Genomic DNA, 18,763 nt, shown 5'->3' on the forward strand with positions numbered 1-18,763 from the left:
ATAACTGTCGTTTTTTGAAGTTCTCCAGTATCACTTTGCTCGCAATAAACATGAATTGAAGTCCTAAAAAGAGCTCTGAAAAAGTACCATACTTTGCTTGTCATTTAGCAGACATTACTCAATTCTAGTTAAGTAACCTTTTCTGGATTAGATATATATCCAAATTCTATTACATACTGTTAGCTTGTTATTAATAAAGCAATATTGAGTAAGAAACCCTACATTTGAATTACCTATTTCAACTATCTGGTGGTGGCACAGCTACCAAATAGTGACAATGAAGGCCAAGGGATAGATTTTATTAGGATTCTATCTCTTCTTAGAGCCCACAGTACAGTAGTCTTACAGGCTCATGAAGAACACTTTAATCCATGGCCCAAGACCAAGTAACTGCAATGAAACGGACAAACTATCACAGTTAAAGATGTGCTAGAACAATGAAATTTTAAAGAACATGGAAATCAAATTAGCTTCATAAACAGTTAAATCCCAAACCAATTCTGATGCTATTAAGTGCCCTGCATTATCATTAAAAACTAAGAAAGACTTACTGTCCAAAGTATTTGTTAATTGTTTATTTATCAAGAGGAACTATTTCTTAGCCCACATATTCATGTGTCATAGTTCAGGAGTCAGTGACAAACTTCTAGGTAATCCAACCTGAAGAAATTCTGTGAAGAGAAACACAAAGGCTAAGTTAGTGATAAACACTCTCTCAATACTCACCATCTTTGAGGATCAATTGAGGTCTATTCCTACTAGTAGACTTCACACCTTGATCACTCACCCTTAGCCACAGAAAAAGCACAGTTCAGGCTACCTGGACTCCAAGTTTCACTCTCCTTTAAGCTCCTTTAAGCTCCCTGACCACTCTGAATAGCCTCTTTTCCATTTTGGGCATACCACACCTTACTGTCATTGCTTGTGTATATTGAACAAATTCTGCTTTTTTCCTTCTCCTCAATTCTACGCCCACCACTACCCCCACCCCACCGCCATTGCCCCTTATTTAGCCACATATTGTTTCTGTTCCAAGCCATATTTTTGTTCCTGTCTCCAAATGTTCTCTCATATAGGTTTTTAAACATAATCTTAAAAATGGTAAAAATCTAACAAATTTAGCCTATTAATATCTTCTGATTATAAAACGCATGCTCCCTGTAAATTCTGAAAATTTCAAAGTTAAAGCAGATATGTTAAGATTATAAACAACTATTAGTATTTTCTTGATCTTTTTTCCTTAATACACATGATACCCAACTTATGATGGTTTGACTTACAATTTTTTGACTTTCTAATGGATTTTCTGGGGTCTTACATGCATTTTTGACTTATGATATTCTCAACATATAAGGTTTATTGGGATGTAACCCCCATATATATAGTGCAACTGAAATGCTTATTTAGGAATACTGCCAAAATAACAGTTTCACATTCTCTGTGTCACAGCAAACTCATTTACAAGGCATAAACCCAGACTGAAGTGTCAAAAAGAGACTTTACATTGTTCTTTTTTGTTAAATATACACATAAGATTCCAGAGTAGGAAGTATCAGGTACTTCATACGTGCTATCAAATCAATTTAGATGACTTTTCATCAGCACAGCAGTCCGTCCTTTTCTAGATATAGAACTTTAATTCACACTGTCCATGAGGCATAAGGACCTTGTGAATACAACAGACCAAACCAGACCTATGGAAAGCCAGCTAGTCACTCGTGGACACCCACCTAACAAACTATAGTGTCCCAAATACTTTTTTTTTTAAAAAGTGACTTCTAAAAGTGTAACATTCATAATGCCAATCTAACAATTAATAGTATAACCTATAAAAATGATTTTAAACATAAAAAGTAGTTTCATGTCAGCAAGATAGATTTAGACTGTGAAGCTCCAGGTCCCCAAACCTCCACAAAAAATAATGAGTAAACATATGGACCAAAAATTTTAAAAAGTTTAGCTTTGTAAGAACTCTAGAAACCAGTTGAGCAGCAACCAAAGGAACCACCTAACCAAGAAAAAGTCACACTCAAAGTAGCAGGAAATGGCATTTTTGCTCACTCTTGCCAAACGCCCTCCTCAGTGCAATACAGTCAGAAGAAAACTACCCTGTCTCTTCCCTTAGGACATAAAGAATGAAACTGGCCTGCAATGTTCTGGTTTGTATGGAGCTGCCCAAGGGACTGCTTTCTGTCTTGCCTGAATCAGAGTGCTAATGGGAACAACGGCATAATTTGGACAGGAGGTTGGAAAGAGCTGAAAGCAATAATGGGTACCATGGCATGAGTGAGCTGCAGGGGAACACAGACCTACAGAAACCTGTGGGCAAGAGAGCAGAGGCAAAAGAATACAACAGAACAGCTAAGACTCCGAGAGGAAGCTGGAGGCAAACTCAGGAAAACTAAGAAAAACTAAAGGCAGCTGTGTATAGGAGGAAACTAAAACTAATGCATATGCACAGGCCCAGGGAAGATGGCATCCCCAGAAAAAGTTTGAGAGGACACCAAGCCTTTATGGTGCGCTAATCAGTGAAGGCCTTTCCATGCACGGAGCCAGTCTGCACAGGGAGAGGTAGCTGGTTTTGCAAATGCCTGAATTTCACAGAAGATCACAAGGCACATAAAGAAATACAGAAACATGAACGATTAAAAGAAACAAATCTCCACAAACCAACCCTGAAGAAACAGAAACTGCTGACTAACTCTAAAAAACTTAAGAAAAACTATCTAAAAAATGCTCAATGAGCTAAAGGAGAATGTGGACAACTAAGCAAAATTAGATAAACATTATATAAACAAGTGAGAATATAAACAAAGAGAAAATGATTTCTAAAAACCAAACACACTCTGGAGGTGAAAAATATAGTAACTGAATGGGGGGAGAAGGGGTAGGAATCACTAGAGGGATTTAACAGCAGACTCAGGCAGAGGAAAGAATCAGGAAACTTGAAGACAGATCATTTGAAGTTATCAAGTCTGAAGAGCAGGCCAGACATGGTGGCTCATGCCTGTAATCCCAAAACTTTGGGAGGCCAAGGTGGTAGGATCACCTGAGCCTACGAGTTCAAGACTAGCCTAGGCAACATGGTGAGACCCCATCTCTATAAAATTAAATTTTTAAAAGTCTGGAAGAGAAAAAAAAAAAGTAACTAGCTTAAGACATCTGACTACACCAAGCAGACCAATATAGGTATTATGGGAGTCCCAGAAAAGAAAAAGGGCAGAGAGCTTAAAAAACCACACAAAACACCTGTCAACTGAGAATAACACATCCCACAAAACAGTCCTTCAAAAATGAAGGAGAAATTCCCAGATAAAAAAGTCAAAGGAGTTTTATCATTAGATTTGCCTTACAGAAATGCTAAAGGGAATCCTTCAAGTTGAAACAAAAAGGACACCAGTCAGTAACTCAAAGTCATGTGAAAATATAAAGTTCTCTGGCAAAGAATACAGAAACTTGTATTAAAATTTGGTTTGTGCCAGGTACAGTAGCTCATGCCTGTTGTCCCAGCACTTTGGGAGGTCCAGGCAGGCAAATCACTTGCAGTCAGGAGTTCAGGACCAGTCTGGCCAACACGGTGAAATCCCATCTCTACTAAAAATATAAAAATTAGCTGGGCACAGTGGGGCGTATCTGTAATTCAAGCTACTCGGGAGGCTGAGGCATGAGAATTGCTTGAACCCACGAGGTGGCAGTTGCAGTGAGCCGAGATTGCATCACTACATTCCAGCCTGGGTGACAGAGTGAGACTCCATCTCTTTAAAAAAAAAAAAAAAAATTGGTCTGTAAGTTCACTTTTAATTCTTTTATAGGATTTAAAAGACAAAAGCATAAGAACTATAGGTCCATGTTAATGGATACATAATATATAAACACATAATGTGTGATACCAGTAACACAGGAGAAGAGGGTGGGTGGTGTAAAGGAGTTGAGTTTTTATATGCAATTGAAGTTGTTATAAGTTTAAAATAAATCATTATAACTTTAGCATATTTCACGTAATTCCCATGGTAACCACAAAGAAAATACTGAATACAAAAGGAAAGACTGAAACATGTCACTATAAAAGAATGAGGAAAGAAATGAGGGACAAAGAAGCTGTAAGACATACAGAAAACAAAATGGCAATACTGTGTCTTTATCAGTAATAACCTTAAATGTAAATGGATTAAACTCCCCAACCAAAAGACAACGACAGAATGGATTAAAAACCTGGATCCAATTATATGCTGTCTACAAGACTCACTGTAGATGTAAGGACACACAAGATGTAAGACTCATTGTAGATGTAAGCTGAAAGTGAAAGGGTGGAAAAAGGTGTACCACATATATAGTAACCAAGAGAACAGGGGTAGCTACACTAAATGGGACAAAATAGACCAAGTCTAAAATGTTACAAGAGACAAACAAGAACATTCTATAATTTAAAAAGATTAATTCTAGATCTAGCAATTATAAATACATATGCACCAAACATCAGAGCTCTAAATATATGAAGCAAACACTGACAGAATTGAAGGGAGAAGCAGACAGCTCTACAATAGCAGTGGAGGACTTCAATACTCCACTTTCAATAACTGACAGAACAACTAGACAGAAGGATTAATAAGAAAACACAGGACTTGAACAACACTATAAATCAACTGGACTTAACAAAACACTCCATCTAACAACAGAATACACATTTTTCCCAGGAGCACATGGAACATTCTCCAAGACAAACCATATTTTAGGTCACAAAATAAGTCTTAAATTTTAAAAGACTGGAAATCATACAAAGTATCTTTTCTGATCACAATGGCATGAAACTAGAAATCAAAAGCCAACGGAAAAGAGGAAAATCCACAAATGTGTTTCAGTTAAACAGACTCTATCAATCAATAAATTAAAAATAAATTACAAGGAAATTTTAAAAGAAAAACTATATCAACCTAAGAACTAGAAAAAGAGGAATTAAACCCAAATGTATCTGAAGTAAATAATATTAGAGATAAACAAAATAGACTACAATAGAGAAAAATCAAAGCCAACAGTCAGTTCTTTGAAAAGATCAAATCGACAAACCTTTAGTCAGACTAATAAAAAAGAGAACCACCAAATAACAGAGGGAACATTACAACTGATTGTACAGATCTAAAAGGAGTAAGAATGCTATGAACAATTACATGTAAAAAAACGAGATGACCTAGAAGAAACAGAAATACACAACTCAAAAAAGAAAATTTTGCGGGGGGTGGGGACAGCATCTCCCTCTGATACCTAGGCTGGAGTGCAATGGTGCAATCACTGCTCACTGCAGCCTTGACCTCCCAGGCTCTGGTGATCCTCCCAGGTAGCTGCGACTGCAGACATGCGCCATCACACACATTATTTTTTGTATTTTTTTTTTTTTTTGTAGAGACGGGGTTTCACCATGCTGCCCAGGCTGGTTTCAAACTCCTGGGCTCAAGCAATTCACCTGCTTTGGCCTCCCAAAGTGCTGGGATTAGAGGCTTTATAAGCTACCACACCCACCCTAGAAATCCTAACCAAGACTGGATCAGGAAAAAAGTAATCTGAACATCTATAACTAGTAGGAATTTTTAGTCAGTAGCCAAAAACTTCAACAAAGAAGAGTTCAAGACCACATGGTGAATCCTACCAAACTTTTTTTGAGACAGGGTCTCATATTCTGTTATCCAGGACGGAGTACAGTGCTGTGATCATAGCTTACTGCAGCCTTAAACTCCCGTGCTCGAGTGAACCTCCTGCCCCAGCCTCCCAAGTAGCTGAGACTACAGGCATGCACCACCACACCCAGCTAATTAAAAAATATATATATATATATATGTATTTATTTTTGTTTGTTTGTTTGTTTGTTTGGTAGAGACGGGGTCTTGCCATGTTGCACAGGCTGATCTTTAACTTCTGGGCTATAGTGATCCTCCTTTCTCAGCCTCCCAAAGTGCTGGGATTATAGGCATGAGCCACCATGCCCAGACCTCTATGAAACCAGCACCAATCCTCCTCAAGTTTTTCCAAAAACAGTGAGAAAAAGGGAACATTTCCACATTCATTCTATAAGGCCAGCATTATCCTGATACCAAAGACAAACACACAAGAAAACTATAGGCCAAATCCTTGAACACAGATGCAAAAAATCCTCAACAAACCACTAGCAAACCAGATTTGACAGTGCATTAAAAGAATCATACACCATGATTAAGTGGAATTTATCCCTAGGATGCAAGGATAGTTCAACACATTTTGTGACATACCACGCTGACAGAATGAAGGATAAAAAACACATCTCAAAAAAATGCAGAAAAAGTATTTGACAAAATTCAACATCCTTTCATGATCAAAACTATCAACAGAAGGAATGTACTTCAACCCAACCATGGCCAAAAAGGACAAACTAATATAGTGAACACAGAAAACGTGAAAGCTTTTCCTCTAAGACCTAGAACTAGACAAGGACGCCCACTCTTGCCACTTCTATTCAATGTAGTACTGGAAGTCCTAGCCAGAGCAATAAGGCAAGAAGGAATAAGCAGCATCCAAAAAGGAAAGGAATAAGTAAAACTATCTGTTTACAGATCACATAATCTTACCTCCAGCAAACCCTAAAGTTTTCTCACACAGAAGTGTCAGAATAAATCAAAATAAATGAATTCTGCTAAGTTGGAGGATACAAAAATCAGCTCTTTCTATACACCAACAAGAAGGAAATAAAGGAATCCCTAAAAAAGGAAATTAAGAAAATAATTCGGCCGGGCGCGGTGGCTCAAGCCTGTAATCCCAGCACTTTGGGAGGCCGAGGCGGGTGGATCACGAGGTCAGGAGATCGAGACTATTCTGGCTAACATGGTGAAACCCCGTCTCTACTAAAAATACAAAAAACTAGCAGGGCGTGGTGGCAGGCGCCTGTAGTCCCAGCTACTTGGGAGGCTGAGGCGGGAGAATGGCGTGAACCCGGGAGGCGGAGCTTGCAGTGAGCCGAGATCCAGCCACTGCACTCCAGCCTGGGAGACACAGCGAGACTCCGTCTCAAAAAAAAAAAAAAAAAAAGAAAAGAAAATAATTCTATTTATAATAGCACAAAAATAATACTTAGGAATGTATTTAACCAGGAATATGAAAGACTTAAACACTGACCTAGATGAAACAGATATATACCTGTACACTGCTAAAAAAAAAACTAGCAAATCTCAATCATGCAATCCCCACAGTAAATACAGAATATACATAAAGAAAATACAGAATATACACAAACGGAAATAAGAAGGAAACTGAAACACGTCACCGTAAAATAAAGGAAAAGTACGGAAAGAAATGTGTGTCCTTGGACACACTGCTTTGATTACAGTAGTCTCCTTTTATCCAGGGTGGTATGTTTCAAGACACCTCCAGTGAATTCCTGAAACTACGGATGGTACCAAACCCTACATAGCTATGTTTTTTCCTATATACACACACACCTATAATAAAGTTTAACTCATAAATTAGGCATAGTAAGAGATTAGCAACAATAAAAGAAATTAAAGATGCAAAATACTGCTAAAAGAAATTAAAGATACAAAGAAGAAGAAAGACATCCCATGTTCATGGATTGGAATACTTAATAGTATTAAGATGTCCATACTACCAAAAGTAATCTACAGATTTAATGCAATCCCTATCAAAATCCCAATGGCATTTTTTACAGAAATAGAAAAATCCATCCTAAAATTCACACTCTTAAGAAATCCCAAATAGCTAGACCACTCTCGGGGCAGGGGGAAAAAAAGAACAAAGCTGAAGGACTCACACTTACTGATTTTAAAGCATACTACAAAGCTACAGTGTAGCAGTCATCCCTTATTTGTGGTTTAACCTTCTACCACTTCAGTTACCCACAGTCAACTGCGGTTCAAAAACAGGTGAGGACAGTACAACAAGATATTAAGAAATCACATTCACCTTTTATTACTATACACTATCATTGTTCTATTTTGTTATTGTTGCTAATCTCTTACTATGCCTAATTTATGAGTTAAACGTCATCATAGGTAGGTATGTATAGGAAAAACAACATAATATATATAGGATTTGGTACTATCTGTGGTTTCAAGAATCCACTGGAGGGGTCTTGAAACATATCTTAGATAAAACAGACTAGTGTAATCAAAACAGTGTAGTACTGACCTGAAGACAGACATACAGACTAATGAAATAGACAGCCCAGAAATAAACTCTCACATTTAGAGTCAAATGATTTCACCAAGGTACCAAGACCATTCCATGGAAGAGGACAATCTTAACAAATGATTTTGGGAAAACTGGATACCACATGTAAAAGAATACAGTTGGCTCTTTACACCCTAGACAAAAATTCAAGTGAATCAAAGATCTAAAGACAAGAGCTAAAACTATAAAAGTCACAGAAGAACACATAAAAAAGACTTCATGACACTGGATTTGGCAATGACCTACTGAATATGACACTAAAAGCACATAAAACAAAAGTAAAAATAAATTCGACATCAAAATTTCTGTGTATCAAGGGACACAAGAGTGAAAAGGCAACCTATGAAATGGGAGAAAATATTTACAGATCATATCTAATAAGGGGTTAATATCCAGAATATATACAGAACCACAACTTAACCAGTAAACAAAAAACCAAATTTGAAAATGAGCAGAACTGAATAAACTTCTCCAAAAATAACATACAAATGGCATATAAGCACATGAAAAGATGCTCAACATCACAAATAATCAGGAAAATGCAAATCAAAACAACAATGTGATAACACCTCATAACTATTAGGATGGCTACTATCAAAAATACCAAAATTATGCCAGGCACAGTGACTCACGCCTGTAATCCCAACACTTTGGGAGGCCAAGGTAGATGGATCACCTGAGCCCAGGAATTCAAGCCCAGCCCAGGTAATACAGTGAAACCCTGTCTCTACTACAAATACAGAAGTTAGCCAGGTATGGTGGCACATGCCTACAGTGCCAGCTTCTTGGGACGCTGAGGCAGGAAGATCCCTTGAGCCTGGGAGGTTGAGGCTGCAGTGAGCCATGATCGCACTACAGCCTGGCTGACAGAAGGAGATCCTGTTAAAAAAAAGTGTTGGGGAGGATGGAAAGAGTGTAAAATGGTGCAGCCACTATGGAAAATGGTATGGCAGTTTCTTAAGAGATTAAAAATCCTATGATTCCAGCAATTCCACTTTTGAATATATCCCAAAAGAACTGAAAGCAAGGCCTTGAAGGAATATTTGTATGCCTAGGTTCACAGTATCACTCGCAATCAAAAAGTGGAAGCAACCCAAGCGTCTACTGATGGATGAATGTATAACAATGTGACACAACTAAAATAGATCATTCAGCTTTAAAAAGAAAGGAAACTTTGACACATGCTGTAACATGGATGAACCTTGAGTACATTACACTAAGTGAAATAAGCCAGTCACAAGAAAACAAATACCATATGATTCTACTTACAAGATGCCTGGGGTAGCCAAATTCTTAGAAAGTAACACAGTGGCTGCCAGGGTCTAAGTGGAGGTGTGAATGGGTTGCTTAATGGATATAGTTTCAATTCCATAAGAAGAATTCTGGAGACTGGTTGCACAATGTGAATGAACTTAACACTACTAAACTGTACAATTAAAAATGGTTAAGACTGCAAATTTTATCTTACAGATGCTCCTTAACTTACCATCAGGTTACATTCTGATAAAACCATCATAAGTTTAAAATATCTTAAGTTGAAAATGCATTTAATACACCTAACCTACATCATAGCTTAGCCTTCCCTATCTTAAATGTGCTCAGAACACTTATGTTAGCCTACAGTTGCAGAAAATCATCTAACACAAAGCCTAGCTTATAACAAAACACTGAGTATCTCACACAACACTACCAAGTACAGCATCAGTTGTTTACCCTTGTGATTATGTGTCTGACTGGGAGATGTGGTCATTGCTGCTCCCCCACATCACAAAAGTATTGTGCCACTTATTGCTCATGTGGACAAAGATCAAAATCCAAAGTACGGTTTCTACCAAATGTGTATCACTTCCACACCATCGTAAAGTCAAAAAATCTTAAGTCCAAACATTGTAAGTCACGGACAGTCATCTGTATTTGCATTTTACCACAATTAGAAAATTTTTTAAGTAACTTCAAATAACCATATTACCTTTATATTCCAAGATTACTTTACACTCTGAAAGATACCAGCCTTCCTCATCTCCTCAAAATCTTTCATGGCATCATAGTTTCTGTAGAAATCTGCATATGCCTTCTTTCTTTTATCAGCCACACCAACCTAAAAAGCAACCATCCATTAGTTTATTTTTCAGATTACTGGAAATTAGATTTCAGATTATAATATCTAAAGACAAGGTAGCACACATGTTTTTGTTCACCCTTTAATTTAAACTCTACATTTTCTAAGGGGTGGAGGTGGTGACAGATAAAAAGGAAGACAAAGTGTAAGAAATAGCTACATTTGCAAAGAAAAGAATAGGGGAATAAGGTGTCTATTTTGTTTTGTTTGAGGTTTCTGTACAAAGGGTGGGCAGGGTTCAACAGAGAAAGAACAAATGAAGATCCAAGACAAAATATGGAAAGTTTAAGTGATTTTACTATTATTATCTTTTTAAACATGGGGTCTCCCTCTGCAGAAATACACAAAAATCATGCTACCTGATGGAGTAATGTAGTAAGAACCCTTTACCTGACCAATTTTACTACTTCACTTCTACTTTAATTACCAATTTCTTCCCAGTAATAAATCAAGAGGCAGAGGCCGGGTGTGATGGTTCATGCCTATACTCCCAGCACTTTGGGAGGCCTAGGGGGGCAAATCACGAGGTGAGGAGTTGGAGACCAGCCTGGCCAACATGATGAAACTCCATCTCTACTAAAAATACAAAAATTAGCCGGGCATGGTGGCGGGCAGTTGTAAACCCAGCTACTTAGGAGGCAGAGGCAGGAGAACTGCTTGAACCCGGGAGGCCTCGGAGGGTTCAGTGAGCCGAGATCGTGACACTGCACTCTAGCTTGGGTGACAGAGCAAGACTCCGTCTTAAAAAAAATAAAAAAAAAAAAGAGGCAGAAGCGCAAGTGCTGGGGGCCATCATTACACATACGGTTAATTTGGACTCTCCCTACTTCATTTAGTCATCCATCTGACAGACAGGAGACAGCCAAGGGTCCTCGAAAAACAGCCTGAAGGCTGAAAGGCCAGACTGTTGGACCCAGATCCCACGACACTGAGGGAGAACTGCACATTTGCCTGCCCTTTCAGGACTGATTCTTTTTGACTAATGGCCACAGGCACACTGGGGGTAAATAGGGTGGAGCCAGGAGAAGTTGCACCTTTTGCAGTGGGAAGGACCCTAGTCTTTTCAGCTCCTGTGTGGTGGCCTGGTATTCAATCTGTGAGGTGGGGGCCTGTTAGCAGGACACCCCCTCACTTTGCCGAGTCTGTTTTATTTGTTCCTTTTCACCCAATAAATTCAGCCCTCCTCACCCTTCAGTGTGTCCATGTGCCTAATTTCTCCTGGTTGTGACACAAGAACCCAAATTTAGCTAAAGTAAGGAGCAAAAACTCTGCATCACATCCATCCCTTCCACAAACATTTACTTCATGCCCACTATATATGCCAGGCAGCAGGAATCTCAAGTACCAAAAGATTTTTTGTGCTTGTCTCTCCAAAGAGTACCAAAGCATAGGTCCACTTACTGCTTTCTCAGTGTTCCATCTCCTCTTTGCTCTCCCAGTTCTCCCTAATTTTTTTTTTTTGAGACAGTCTGGCTCTATCACCCAGCCTGGAGTGCAGTGGTGGGATCTCGGCTCACTGCAACCTCCGCCTCCCCATTTTTTTTGTTGTTTTTTGTTTTTTTTGAGACAGAGTCTTGCTCATTGCCCAGGCTGGAGTGCAATGGTACGAACTCGGCTCACTGTAACCTCCACCTCCTGGGTTCAAGCAATTTTCCTGCCTCAGCCTCCCAAGCAGCTGGGATTACAGGTGCCCGCCACCAAGCCCAGCTAATTTTTTTGTATTTTTACTAGAGATGGGGTTTCACCATGTTGGCCAGGCTAGTCTCAAACTCCTGACCTCAGGTGATCTGCCCGCCTCCGCCTCCCAAAGTGCTGGGATAACTGGCGTGAGTGAGGCACCTGGCCTCGCCTCCTAATCTTGGCTGACACCTCTGCTTCCCAGGCTCAAGCCAACCTCTCACCTCAACCTCCCAAGTAGCTAAGGCCACAGGCATATCATGTATTTTTGTAATTTTAGAAGAAATGTGGCCGGGTGCGGTGGCTCATGCCTGTAATCCCAGCACTTTGGGAGGCCGAGACGGGGGGATCACGAGGTCAGGAGATCGAGACCATCCTGGCTAACACGGTGAAACCCCATCTTTACTAAAAAATACAAAAAAAATTAGCTGGGCATGATAGTGGGCACCTGTAGTCCCAGCTACTCGGGAGGCTGAGGCAGGAGAATGGCGTGAACCCAGGAGGCAGAGCTTGCAGTGAGCTGAGTTCGTGCCACTGCACTCCAGCCTGGGCAACAGAGCAAGACTCCGTCTCAAAAAAAAAAAGAAAAGAAAAGAAATGCCCAGCTAATTTTTGTATTTTAGTAGAGATGTAGTTCCTCCATATCGCCCAGGCTGGTCTTGAACTCGTGAGCTCAAGCAATCCGCCCACCTCGGCCTCCCAAAGTGCCAGGATTACAGGCATGAGCCACCAGACCCAGTCCCTCTCCCTAACTTGCAAGGCTTAGATTCCACCTCCTCTATCAAATAGCTATGACCCACAATAACTGTGACCCACAACGTCCCCCAAAACCATTCTTTCAGTTATGTTCTATCTTGCAATGTCTTCTAATTTTTTTTTTTTTTACCTCCCCAACTTGACTCTAAGTTCTTTAAGAACAGAGATTTAGATACACGCCTTTTGTTTCCTCCAAAGCACTTGGAACTCTACATTACCTAACACTGTACTGAATTTTATACACTGCCTCTTATTCAACAGGTCCTTTTAATAACCTATTTGTGTGTCCAGCACCAAATAATAGAGTGCCACAGTAAACAAGAGACATGGTACCTGCCTTAATGAGGCTCACAGCCCAGTAAAGACTATAAACACTAAACAAAAATTAAGTACAAAGAGTTTAAAAGCAAAGCTCTGAATTCTTTCATGGGGTATTATGACAAGAATAATAAACATATTATCAAAAGCATTTTTATGGAAAAGTTGTAAATATGCAGCCTTTGATTAAAAATAAAGGGCATAACAAAATCCACATCAGGCAGAGTGTTAAAATGCAATTCTGTGACAATTACGCAAAGTGTCAAACAGAACCATAATCAGCTGACCATTCCTGCACGTTCCACACTCATGGATTCAGCCAACCAAGGACTGAAAACATTTGAGGAAAAAAATAAAAAATGCTACAAAATTAAAAATACAGTATAAACTACTGACATAGCATTTATATTGCATTAGGCATTATAAGTACTCTAGAGATGATTTAAAGTATCGTCAGGGCTCCTGAACCAATCCCCCATGGATAGAGGGGCAGAGCCCCTCTGCATACTAGCTTCTGTAATGGGTTGAATTGTGTTTGACCAAAATTCATGTGTTTAAGTCCTAACTCTCAGTACCTCAGAATCTAAACGTTTTTGGAAATAAGGGCTTTAACAAGATAACTAAGTTAAAATGAGGCCATTTAGGGTGGGCCCTAATCCAATTTGACTGAAATTCTTTTAAGAAATTCAGCAAGCCAGGTGCGGTGGCTCACGACTGTAATCCCAGCAAGGAGGCCAAGGCAGGTGGATCCCTTGAGCCCAGGAGTTCAAGACCAGCCTGGACAACATGACCAACTCTGAAACCTCATCTCTATAAAAAATATAAAAATTAGCCAGTTGTGGTGGTATGTACCTGCAGTCCCAGGTACCGGGTGACAGAGTAAGACCCTGTCTCAAAGAAAGAAAGAAAAAGGAAAGAAGGAAAAAAAATGAAAAGAAGGGCAGAAAAAGGAAAGGAAGGAAGGAAAGGAAAAGGAAAAGAAGTTCAGCCACAGATATATGCCCACAGAGGACCCTGTGAAGACAAAGAAGGGAGCCATCTACAAGCCAACAGAGGCCTCAGAAGATATCAACCCTGCCAACAGATTTCCAGCCTCCTGAACTGCAAGCAAATTTAAGGCACCCAGTCTATGGTTCTTTGTTATGGCATTCCAGCAAACTAACAGGTTTCATTTAAAGATGGAGGACAAGCTATAGTTCCTGTCACACTGAAGTGAGTGTAGAAAGGGTTAGAAGGAAACACATTACAAGGGGGATTTCTTTAAAAGATTTTTCAACCAAAAACACATACTTTTGACCTCTGGCACAAAGTAAAAAACATACATACCTTATACAAAGCTGCAACTCCCAGGGATAGCACGAATGCTGTAGCCATATGAAATCGCAGACGCCTGGCCAGAAGGCCACGCATCTGAGGTTTTGGCAAAACTTCAGGTGCCATGGTAGTTACTCTCCTTGATACGTATGCCAACCTTAAGAGATTCAGAAAATATGATTAAGTACAGAGTTTATTTAAGCCATAAACTTGAGAATGGCCACCTGGAAGCATTGGAGTTGTCCTGAATATAAACTCCGATTAGCAGCATTGAGAATGGCCACCTGGAAGCATTGGAGTTGTCCTGAATATAAACTCCGATTAGCAGCAGGTACAAATGAAATGTTTTTCTTTTTTGGCAGAAACAGGGTCTAGCTATGTTCCGCAAGCTGGTCTTAAAAACTCCTGCCCTCAAGTGATCACCCTACCTCGTCTTCCCAAAGTGCTGGGATTCCAGCCTACAAGTGGGTTAAGAAAAAATTAGAGGCAATTCCTAAATTGTTCATCAAGAATTTACATTTAAATAACACAAACTATTGACTGACTAAACGCTGTCATTTGTGTCACAAATCCAGGAATAATATTTGGGTTGAGACATGGGTGAGGGACGGGACTGAAGTCCAATATTCAGGTCTCTGGGCCCTGCATACCTCATGTAGCTCTCCCTACTGAGCTTTTTTTCCTTTCTCGGGTAAAATAATAAAAGAAAAACTCTGAAGAAAATAACATATCAAAAGAATTCTCATGCACAGTACATTTTACTACCTAGAGAATCACAGCACGACAGTGGATGGATTCCTCTCACAAAGCCTAAGCTGTCTCTTGGCTTAGCCTGTTTCACCTCTCCCTCCCCCGGCCCCCATACACTGAGCGACTACCATAAATAAAGGCGACTAACTGCGGCACACTAGTAATGGGCGAGCAAAGGCAACAAAAATCTTTCCCAATAAGAAAAATAAGCACTGGCTCCACATTGTAATTAACGATGGCAAACCCATTTATGGAACATTTACTCTTCTAAAAATTTTCTGTCCACTCGTTACACCTTCGCGACAACCCTGTCAGATCATGAGGCAGGTGTTTTCCACGATCACACGATATACCATTAAAACTTGGACGGGAACGTGACAATTGCCATGAGGGCCCAAATTCCCTAACTACTCCTTTGCCCAGCCTCACCCGGGGGCCCAAAGACCCTTGCGTCCCTGCAGGCCTTCAGCTAACGCGGCCGGGAGTAGGATGGGAAGCCGTGGGGCGAGGGAGGTTGCAGGAAGCCCATCCTTTCTCTCCTGCGACAGGCACGGTGACCCTCCTCCAGCTTCCCAGCTCTAACTTAAAACGCTGCCACACAGCGAGCGACGCTGCCAGCTGCTTCGCCTACACTGACCCTTGCGCCTCACGACCAGCTGCAGAAGAAACCACTACCTCTTTTCTCACAGGAGAAACACCGGGGCCAAATAGATCAAATGACCTCACCAAGGTCACGATGGCTGGGAAAAACCGCAGCGGGTACCGGCCCCGGGTCGGCTCACTCCGAAGCCCGCTGGGTCCTCGAGGGTCCCGCAGCCCACCCGGCTTCGGTGGGGCCGTCGCAACCCACCCAGTCCCTGTGGTCCACCCGCCGCCCTCCTGAGGCCGCAGCGGAAGCGTGAGGGGGTAGATGCGGAAGAGAGGCCCGAAGCTTCACCACGGCCGAGACACAGAATCACGACTAAATCCGAGGCAGAGAGAAAGCGGGAGGCTGCCGTTGTCACAGCCCGAAGTATCGGGGTGGAGATGCAAAACGGACCACACTTACCTCAATACCAACGTCCTTCCCAACTAAAGGAAAAATGGACGGCACTCCAGCCGCGCGCAGGCGCGGAATAACAGTGCACTGAGAGAACCTGGCGACGGTAGCCGAAGGAGTTCAAAAGACCTCTAGCGCGCCCACCGCAGGTGACAGGCGACGTTCATTTTCGTGGTCTGCTTCTTTCCTGTGTGACCTTGCAAAACGGGCTTGACCTCCTCATTTATCGACCTCTTTATCTTCTTAGTAAATTGAAGATATTAGTCGTACTCATACACAGAGTCCCAAACCATGTGCACAAACCGACGTTTTAATTATAACCAACCTTATGCGAATAACCGTTTGGCTTGGGTAAAAGGTGAAAAAGCCGACTTCTAGGAGCTCAGAGCCCAGAAGATGAGAAAGATAAACAGATTAATACCGATCCCATGAAGTGGGCACTACCACAGAGACGTGGCCCAGCTACTGCAGAAGCAATTCTCTACCTGGCAAAGCTGAGGACGTTTTGATAGAGGGGCGGTATTTGTGTGGGGTTCTTGAGAAAGCACAAGGGTTTTGAAGGAAGGCAACTGGAAGTTCGTGGAAAGTGGTGTAGAAGGGTGAGGCTCTTGTGCCTTAATCATGCCAAGCTGTTTTTATTGAAATAACCTGAATTATTTAAGTCAACCCATCAAGCCCTGTGGAAGATAACTGGGACACAACAGATGCATGATATTGAGTCAATACACTGAGTACCTACTACGTGCCAGATTCTGCTAAACAAGAGGACAGAGGAGGCTCATTCTGGTCAGGGAGTCTTTGTCCTCAACCTATTAACAAACACTCTGGAGGTGAAACCTTTCAGCCACGAAGAAAGGTACTAATTGAGACTCAGAAGTAGGTTTGGACTTTACCAACGTTTTTCAGGCCTCTTATCAAGCAAGGGTCTACCCAGCTGAAAATCTTTGCATGGAATTTGTCCAAAGAGTAATTTGTTTCTACTCTCTTTCCTTCCCCACCCCACCATTGGCCCAAAGAAGAAGTGGTGAACTTCAGAGTTCACACGGATTAGTGTATGTGAAACCATCAGGGAAAGCTTCAGACAAGACGTGGAAGAGATGGAAGCAGACCTGAGTTTCAGTCTAATGGAAAGGCTGGAAAACTGGAGAAATTGGAGAGACAACATTGGCTGGGAGAAGATGGCAAAGACAGGCACACTCAGGGCACAGAGCCTGAACTGAGTGAAATACTGAGTGTTTGTTCTGTGCTTCCCTAGCTATCCAGTGAACCATAGTGAATGACTGAGGGTGACACATGAATAAAACCTGAGTGGTAGGGGTGAAGAGAGACATGTTACATATAGGTTCTGTCCTAGAACCGAACAGACCTGGATTTGAGACCCAGCTCATCAACTTGTAGCTGGCAAATTTCTTAATCTTTCTAAGTCTGCTTTCTCCTCTAAAAATAGTACCCATTTTGTTGGGTTGTGATGTAAATTAAATGGGATAATGTATATGCAGCTTGAGTATCCCTTATCTGAAATGTTTGAGACCAGAAGTGTTTCAGATTTTGGATGTTTTCAGATTTTTTAGTATTTGCAGAATACATGCCAGTTGAGCATCCCAATAGGAAAATCTGAAATCCGAAATGCTCCACCGAGTATTTCCTGGAGCACCACATCAGTGCTCAAAAGTTTTGAATTTTGGAGCGTTTTGGATTTAGGATTTTCAGATTAAGGGTGCTCAACCTATCCAGTGCTTGACAAACAGGCCTTCTGAATATGCATTCCTCCCTGTGTACTTTTGCCTGTCCTGCATTCCTTCCATCTTCCTTTTAGTAGCAGTGTTTAATTGTCTTTCCAGTAATCAATCCTTCATCACTGCTAGCCATGTGATTCTACAATAGTAAAATCTTATTCCAGACTGGGTGTGGTGGCTCACGCCTGTAATCCCAGCACTTTGGGAGGCCAAGGCAGGCAGATTACTTGAGCCCAGGTGTTGGAGACCAACATGGGCGACATAGTGAGACCACCATCTCCATAAAAATGTTAAAACTTAGCCGGGCATAGTGTGGTGTATGCCCATAGTCCCAGCTACTCAGGAGGCTGAGGCTGGAGGATCACTTGAGCCCAAGAGTTGCAGGCTGTAGTGAGCTATGACTGCATCATTGCACTCCAGCCAGACAGAGTGAGACCCTGACTCTAAAAAGAAAAAGAAAAAACATTATTCCAGTTGAGCAGGCGACCCAAGAGTAGCCAAGCAATGTGGCCCATCCCCTTAGCCACAGTAATTTGTTGCGGATGGGCACAGGATTCTGGCCAGGCCAGTGAAACTCAATTCTATGACTTCTGTTGAAACTATTGGGGAAAAGGATCTCTTTTTATAGAGAGAGGAGTTTGCATTGGGTTGGAGTAGGGGTCTTGCAGATCTGTGAGAGTATAAGGCCAGAGGGTACTGTGTGCCTATAATGCACCAAGCACAGCATATGACAAAATGACATGAAAAGCCTCATGAAACTTTCATTCTAGTGAGCTTCGAGGAAAAAAACCAACAAAAATAAAAAATGTATCTGAAGGAGGTAAGTGGAATGGAAACAACAGAGTA

General features: G+C 41.1%; 1 protein-coding gene across 1 annotated transcript; it reads right to left on the bottom strand.

Annotated features, from left to right (window-relative positions):
- Nucleotides 1-553: 553 nt before the first annotated feature.
- Nucleotides 554-16,561, bottom strand: LOC101013819 (cytochrome c oxidase subunit 6C). The gene is made up of 4 exons (XM_003903019.3): nt 16,191-16,561; nt 14,405-14,549; nt 10,178-10,306; nt 554-671 (listed from the first exon to the last, which is right to left on the bottom strand). The coding sequence occupies exons 2-3, from the start codon at nt 14,516-14,518 to the stop codon at nt 10,193-10,195; spliced, it is 228 nt and encodes a 75-aa protein (XP_003903068.1). The 5' UTR covers nt 14,519-14,549; nt 16,191-16,561; the 3' UTR covers nt 554-671; nt 10,178-10,192.
- Between the last annotated feature and the right edge of the window lie 2,202 nt (nt 16,562-18,763).

The sequence above is a fragment of the Papio anubis genome, chromosome 8, assembly GCF_008728515.1.
Source record: "Papio anubis isolate 15944 chromosome 8, Panubis1.0, whole genome shotgun sequence".
In the NCBI taxonomy this organism is placed as follows: Eukaryota; Metazoa; Chordata; class Mammalia; order Primates; family Cercopithecidae; genus Papio; species Papio anubis.